Source organism: Gymnoscopelus microlampas (genome assembly GCF_963454915.1).
Source record: "Gymnoscopelus microlampas genome assembly, chromosome: 7".
Lineage (NCBI taxonomy): Eukaryota > Metazoa > Chordata > Actinopteri > Myctophiformes > Myctophidae > Gymnoscopelus > Gymnoscopelus microlampas.
Window position 1 is genome coordinate 21,762,478 of NC_139944.1, and position 8,512 is coordinate 21,770,989.

The 8,512-nt window shown below is 45.5% G+C and overlaps 1 protein-coding gene across 4 annotated transcripts in view; it reads left to right on the top strand.

The window, feature by feature from the left end:
- The window catches only part of gli1 (GLI family zinc finger 1), a 72,970-nt gene extending 67,169 nt beyond the window's left edge, over positions 1 to 5,801 (top strand). For all 4 annotated transcript variants that reach the window (XM_084063350.1, XM_084063352.1, XM_084063353.1 and 1 more), the window contains one exon: positions 319 to 5,801. In XM_084063350.1, coding sequence (XP_083919476.1) covers positions 319 to 2,924 — 2,606 coding nt within the window. In that variant the 3' untranslated portion in view covers positions 2,925 to 5,801. The remainder of the gene's footprint in view (positions 1 to 318) is intronic.
- The last annotated feature ends 2,711 nt before the right edge of the window (positions 5,802 to 8,512 follow it).

Genomic DNA, 8,512 nt, shown 5'->3' on the forward strand with positions numbered 1-8,512 from the left:
ATGGTTCACGTATGTACGCATTGCCTTTTGTTATTTATCTCTTCATGTTAAAGGTTCTTTTCAGAAAAAGCTGTATTGTAGCAGTCTATCACCTTCTGCGACTATCTACAACTATAATTCTTTACTTTACTTTACTTTACTTTATTTGTTTATTTAGACAGCAATACATGAACGTGAATTCAATCATGATCTCATGTAAACATTCCAGATTTACCTAGAAGCTCATTTCCATCCACAGTCCCCACAATTCAGGCTTAACATTAATAAACGAAGTTAAGCCACTTCTTCCCTGATCCTTATCCTATCTTGCCATTACAGGTTCAGGGGAGATGCTGGGGATGTGTGCACCTTCTCCACTCCTGTCTAATCGTCGCGTCATGGAGCTGTCCAATCATGAGCTAGTGGGTGCCGGCTCTTTAGCCTGCACGACCAATGACAGGAGAGGAAGCGGCACCAGCAGCCTAAGCTCCGCCTACACTGTGAGCCGTCGGTCCTCCATGGCATCTCCGTACCTGTCCAGCCGTCGTTCCAGTGAGGTTTCGCAGATGGGGGGAGCAGGCGGAGGAGGGTGTCACCTCCTCGGCCCAGACCAGGGGGGAGGAGGAGACCCCCTCTCTCCTGAGACCAACCGCAGAGGAGCTCCCTGTCATGGAGGAGGAGGTGGCGGGTTGCCAGGTCTGCCCAGTCTAACCCCTGCCCAGCAATACAGCCTTAAGGCCAAATATGCTGCAGCCACCGGCGGCCCACCGCCGACCCCCTTACCCAATATGGAGCAGCCAGGCACCCCAGCCAGAAGAGCGGGATTTCTTAGCGAGTATCAGGGACAGCCTCTGCCTCCCTTCCTTCAACAGGGTGGACCTCGTCGACACAGTGCCAACACAGAGTATGGCACTGGCGTGATATACCCTCACCAGGCTCCAGGAAACAGCACGAGGCGAGCCAGCGACCCGGTTCGTTCAACCGGAGACCCCCAGGCGCTCCCCAAGGTCCAGCGCTTCAACAGCCTCAGCAATATGGCGATGATGGGCCGAAGGAACGCACTGCAACACTGTGGCTCAGATGCCAACATCTCCCGGCACATATATTCCCCTCGGCCTCCCAGCATCACAGAAAACGTTATGATGGAAGCTATGGCTGTGGAGACGCACCATGGCTCTGCAGAGGCTAGGGAACATTCCATGATGATGCCGCCTGGAGACAGAGGCTTTATGGGATACCAGCAACAACACCACATTCTGGGAGGAGGAGGTGGAGGTCCTCCGTCCAACCAGCTGTCCCCTAGTCACGACGCTCTGGGCTGCCCAGACCAAGCCTTCATGCAGCAGCGGCATTTCCAGAGCCAGCGAGGGGACATGAGCTCCAGAGGGGGTGGAGGGCAGATAGGTCAGGCTGGACCTGTTCATCCAGAGGGCATTTCTAATGCTCTTCTCCAACAGACTGAGTACAGTATGAGCACCTGTCAACTCAGTCCCTCCGGCCCCAATTACCCCAGTCTAGGCCAGGGTGGTGAGGCTGTTGCTGGGACGGGTCCTTGGGGTGAGACCCACACCCAGGTCCAAACCTCCAGCCACAGTCTCCAGAACCAGGGAGGGATGCAGTACGTGGACCCCAGCATGCAGCCCCAACAATCGCAGGCCCACTTTAACAATCAACCAGGCCTCTACAACAACCCGGATGGAACCCACAAACTCACCATAAAACCCGAGCAGCAGTTCCATCCTGGAATGGGAAGTGGGGACGCGTGCCAAAATTCAAAGCACCTTCAGCATCCACAACAGCGGCCGCTCCCTCAGGTGAGTCAGATCTATGCTCAACAGACAGGCCCGGTTATGATGAGAAGCACAAACAACAACCCGAGCTGTGAATTCCACGGTCAGATGGAGGCCCAGGGACAGAACCAAAACTTCCCCAGTGGAGGGGCCCTGAGCCTGGGCTGTGCTGGCTCAACGCTGCCTGACGGCCGACGGTCCCAGACCCCCATGATGCAGGTGAAGGAGATGATGGTGAGGAACTATGTGCAGTCCCAGCAGGCGCTTATGTGGGAACAGCAGCAGGAGCAACAGCAGGTTGGAGTAAAACCTCCGCCACTCTCTGATAACATGGACATGAGCGGCCAGACTCCATTGATGCAGCAAAGTCCACAGCATCAGAACCAAAACCTCTACTCCAACCAGGCCTACTCCTCCTACCCCAACCAGAACATTGTGATGAGCCCCCAGGCCCACAGCCGAGGCCCCAGCTCTGTGCCACCTAAAGACCAGCAGATGATGGGTCTCCAAGGCTCCTGTTATGGCCAGGACATGGTGGCCCCCAGACCGCCTCAGGGGCGCAAACCTCTCAGCCGCCAGAACAGCCTTACACAACAGCCCGCAGTGGGCTACCTCGGCAGCCCGCCTCACCTCAGCCCCGTCCACTCCGCCACCAGCCCCAGGCGAGCGGTACGACTTCCCCCAGTCCAGCACCCTCACAACGAGATGTTCTCCCCCTCCAATAACAACAACATGTACTATTCGGGCCAGATCCACATGGACATGAATAAGCACATGGACTCCCAGGGTGGGCCATGTCTGAGCCAGCAGCATAACATGAGCACCACCCACGACCCAACAGTCAACACCAAGTCGGCCTCTCTGGCTCCCTATCCTGAGTCCGGACCCATCTCCAACGCCCTGGAGAACCTGGACCTGGACAACGCTCACATAGATTTCACATCCATCATCGACGACACAGAGTCTACTTCCTTCAGCCCGATCAACAATCCCCTCCAGGGGTCCTCGTCCCAGGCGTCCTCACGCCTCACCACCCCCCAGAACTCTATCACTCTAGCCCCAGGCTCTTCCCTGTCCAACATGGCTGTAGGTGACATGACGTCCATGCTTACCTCGTTGGCTGGGGAGAACAAATACCTTAATACACTGTCTTAGGACAAGCCTTCGTGGCAGCTGTTATTAGACTAATGTTCAAACAGAGGCTTTGGCCAGTTCTTCATCAGTGTCCTATGAACACAGAGGAATATATTGGTATCTCATTAGCCCGGGGCTAGTATTTTATTTTTATTTTTTGTGTTCCTGTGACCGGGTACAAAGTTATTCTCACCAGCCACTTTTGAATAATGGCTAATTTAAAGGATGCACAGGGCTAGTGCTCAAAGTCCATAGTTTCCATCCCTTGTTGTGATTGTTGCTCGTACATTACAGATGAATACATGAACTTTATACAGATAGTGTATTGTCAATCAGGGCTCTTACACACTCCCAGAGGCAAGCTACTCTAAACCCCATGGGACCCAAACTGGGCATGTGCCTACTTTTTCTGGGACCCTATATGACAAGAGTAATAATTTGTTTTCATGAGTCTGGGTCATGGAGACTAAGTTTCTCCTGGACTCACAATGTTTTATGAACCTCTGCCCAAAACCTTAAACCAAAGGTGCCTAGTGAAACCCCCTGACTGTGTGGTCTCCTCACTGCCTTGGTACTTAGTATTCTTCTGTGCCTAGTGCCTACTGTAAGACACAGAACTGTATTGCCTGCCGATTTATACGTGGCCGCACGCTAGTGTCGCACACCAAAGATAGCTTATCTACAAGCTTACATTGTGAGCTTGTAGATCAGCTATTTTTGGTGTGCGACACCAGCGCACAAACCAAGTATAAATCACCCGTATGCCTGGTATGAATTAGATACTGAACATTTTCCACACAGGCATTCCAGTCACATGGGACTGTGGCAACAGTGGAGCAGAGAATGGTACATGATGTAAATACGTTTTATAATACCTTTATATATGCTGTGTATATGACAATGTAGACGGTGAGGATTTCCTCTGCTGTCTCACAATGGACTGCTTGAATTCTGAAGGCCAATGTTTCACATAAAAAACAATGAGCGCTGAGCGAAGAGTAAAACATATTTTCTAGTGACTGAAAAATAACAATGAATCAGTGCTCTTCAATATTCACAAGTATTGCTACGGAATTCTTCTTGTCAGGGAACAGCACATTATATACAAGTGACATATCAGTATTTGCATCTGTGCGCGCTCACGCACGCACGCACACACACACACACACACACACACACACACGCACCTACGCACGCATGCACGCACACAAACACACAAAAACACACACACACACACACACACACACACACACACACACACTGAATATTTGGTGATCTAATTATGGTGTAGTGGCCTTTCCAGATAGAGTTTGCACTCCTCACATGTTTACTGTAAGTGTTGTTAAAGCAGCTGTCTAACTCTTTGTCAACAGTGTGTCTTATGAAACGGAGAAAGTGCCTTACTCTGTCTAACGCCCAATTTATGCTCTGTCGTACGACATTGTCGCATGCTGAAAATAGCACATCTACAAGCTCACAACAATGCAACGCGTTGTGAGCTAATATATATTCTAATTCCCGCATGCAACACTGTCATACGACTAAGTATTAAGTGGGCTTTAAGCTTTATGCTGTCGGTAAGGTTTTAATTATGATGTTATCACCTTGACCTAATTCACAACTTGTTGAGGATGAGTTGAGGATGATGGCCATTTCGAACAAGACCTGAACCATTTGAGGTTTGAACAGAACAATAATAGTTGCTTTGGTTTTTAGCCGAGCTGAGGTACATTCATAGCACGGCTGTGGCGGTTGTACAAATACCTTGTTTGACTTTACTCACTGCACTGTTGCTTGAACCCAGAGAGAGCAGTTGTTTGTAACTGAACTCAGATGAAATGCAGGAGCGGGGGGGGCTTTTGGAAATAGCTACAAGTGTATTAAAACTCACATTGTACGGATACACACTGTCTGAGGTACTAGTATGTGACATTTGAGCTGCATTATCTTGAAGTACACTATAGCTCGGGCAGTAGAACTGATTTTATGTGGCATTGCACTGACTACAGCACTGTGTGGAAAGGTCTCTCTCTCTATTTAGATGATTAATATGATCCTCACTTTTGACAATGATGTGAGGGTACTGGCAGTATTTGTTTTAATAGTCATTCAAGAAAGCATTCATATGGAAGCCCATTTCCCCCACAATCGTTTTTTTTTAATTAAATTAAAAAGGGTTGAAGTTGAATTTTCTTTTCTTGCAGTTGCAACTTTATTTTTCAGCATTTCTCAGTTTCTTTCCCTAGCAATTGCCTATCTAACATTTTGGAGGAAAAAACCTGATTCTGAGATAAGACAATTCAAGGCTTTTCTTTTTTTTTTTTTGTATACAGTTGCAGAAATGGGCTTTCATACTTTCGGGCACAACTATATCCCCTGAGATGATATGGACATATGTGTTGAAGCAATTCTTTTTGCAGCTATCGAGCTGTGTATTCTGTAGCTGTGTGTAGCTTCAAACCATTACCAAGCATTACTAAACATTAACATTTCCGCCTTGAGTTTGTAAAAAGTGTACAATCTACCAAAGACAATTTAATGAAACTGTTTTTGAGTATAAAAAAGAGGCTGAAGTGGCCTATGTTAACACAACATTAACACCAGCAATAAGGGCATGAACATGAGTTGATAGTGCTGTTCCTTAGAATGTATGAGATGTATTGTATAAAATTATGTTTTTTATATTGATGAACTTGGATGGACGTTGCCTTCTTTTTGTGTTTTTGTTTTGTTTTGTTTGATAACTGTCATCCTTCAATCAGACTTTTTTGCTGGCAAAAGAATCACACATCTAGCAAGAAAAAAAGCTATAATAGTAGTGTTTACTATATCACACAAAAGCCAAGTATTATATTTTGTGTACAATTTTCTACATTTTTATACAAATGTACTATATTTCACCCGTTTATGAATAAATTTGTTCAGCTTGGGATGGATGCAATATTTGTGCATTTCCTTTGTTTGTTTGTATCTATGTTGCTGTGCTGACTGTAGCTGCTTTGTGTGGTATTACTACACTCACTGTCTAACAAGTCTCAGTGTTGCTCAAGGATTGGTAATGAGCCATATCTGGCCACAACTTCCAGGGGAAGACATAGACAGAAAGGTTTCCATCTGGAGATTGGGGAACCAGAGGCGATCCATATATCAATTCTCAGGACGACGACTCAGCACACGGACCCTTGTTTTAGAACAAAGGGAGCCTGCTTATTCTCACCATTTGTGTGCTCTGACAGACATGTAATGTCTCCTTCCACCCACTAGAGAGCAGCACAGCCTGAGAACAAGTATGGACAGGCCATGTTCATTCACCACACCTCAGGACCACAGCCTGATAAACAAGCTACAGACAGTACACAGCCTGTCACGCTGTTCCAGCTGTATGCAGACTAGAGTAACTAACCTCCCTCATTACCGTCCAACAAACTTTAACCCCAAACTTATTGAAGGCAGCCTAACTAATTAGCCATACCGGCTTATTTAAACACGCAACAGCTCATTCCTTCTGTACCCTTATTTGTATTTTCCTTTCCTTTTTCCTAAAGACTAATTAGAAAAGCCCTCTTTGTGCATATAATTCATCCTACTTTTCTTCTCAGCCAGTCACGGCGGCCCATTAAGAGCCACAGTGAGTCGCTGTAAAAGCGAATGAGCGGCCACTGTTGGTGAGATCAGCGCCTGGACGGGCCCTCTGTGGTCAGTGGGGATTGGCACCCCAGGCTTCTGTGCACTGAGAGAAGAAACACTAGGAAAAACTCTGCCTTTTTAAATGCTGTTATAATTTTTTTTGTGGCATTTACACCTTACTTGAAATAATACAATGGAGAATAAGAGAGAGGATTGGAAAATGCAAAGATTCAAACCGTCAACGTTGCACTGTGCCTCCAAAATTGCCAAAAAGACAAAATGAGAGTTATTATCCTCACAAGAATTTCCACTTTATACAACCACTTACATTTTAACCATTTAATTGATACTGTAATCTAGAAAACTTACAATTATAGCAGAGTAAGCCAACAACCATCAATCACTAAGGTTTAAAAATGTCCATTATGCAGAATACCACAGTTATTGGTTTTGCTTATTCACTGTCTTTTTTATGGTCGGCTAGCCTTAAACTGCAATCCATGACATTGATGTCCTACCCTGGATTTGAACCCGGGTCTTCCACATGAGACCAAACATTAACATTACACTACCGCTCATTCAAGAACGGAATCCCCAATTGCCCTGGGGAGATATTGCACTTATGAACGTCAGGCATTGCTACTTATCAAGCAGTATAGGTGTCCTACCTGACACCAGAGTCTACATTTCTCAATGGAAGCATGGGGACCACCTCCAGGTTCACCACTGCAGAACCGCAGTACTTCTAAACTACTTCGGCTATTCGAAAATGTCGCAACAATTCTTGAAGATCTTGAAAAATCGTGCACATTTTTGGGGAGAATTTTTTATAATTTTGAAAAATATTAGATATATTATGTTAAAAATAACACATTATTCATTAAAATAAGTACCGGATTGCAGCTTTACTTTTTACAGTGTTGGCTCCTCCTTGCTTCAGGGGGCCCCAGTAAGCTCAGGCTGTATTGGCACTGTGGCATTGTGGCATGGCACATGAGGTACAGACAGCCACTATAGCCTGGCAGACATGCTGAAGTTGACTCATTCGCTCCAGGGGGAAGTTCCCCTGAGAGGGACTGATTTGGGATCTGACACATCTAGATATGTGATTTCAAACTGCGTTTACACAGCAGGGCAAAGAAGGGTGTATGCGGGGGGCTATTTGCGGCACTGATATTAAGTACAGCCCACTATGGATTCCTGGGAAAGTATACGTGAAAGCAACAATTAACGTGACCACAATCACCCTTGTTAAATCACCCATTTTGTGTAACAGAGCCAAAGACCCAACTCATAATATTTATAACACTAGATCAAAGCTCTGTTCACGCATTTGAAACTACAGCCAAGTTGACAAAGGATGCCCTTTTCCAACAAGATGTAAAAAGAAAAGAATGTGACATGTTGCTGAGTTGAGGGAAATGAGTGATGCAGGTTATAAACAGTTTATGCTCTAGGTGTTGGGTTTCCCCAAACTATTTTTCCACAAGGATATTTATTCCGCTTTAAGCATATAGACAACAAAGGTTGTAGTTTTAAAATTATTTTCATAATGTTTTCACCAAATAAGTCTATAGGAAGTTTGTAAAAGTAACCTGCGTTTGACCATGGACAATATTACCCCACATCACTTGCTAACCCTATTACAGGCTTTGTTATTTTGAGTGTTAACCAATATTGTACAGCAGAAACAAATGTGTACAATGTAAGTAGTTCAGCAACTGACCAAGACATCCTTAAGCATTAAGCATTAAGAATAAGACTTGTATGATGGACACATCATTACATTTATCCTGGCCGTGTGGTGAAAGTAGATAATCAAATATTGATCATAGAACTGTTCCAGGATAAACATAATGATGTAGCAGTGTAGACCACAGCTCTTTCTTCAGAAAATGAGAAAGGTTCAAAAGAAAGAAAGGCGTGCTGCATATGACAGTATTCATCTTTCAGACAACAGTAAAATGTTTTATGGGTCTGTC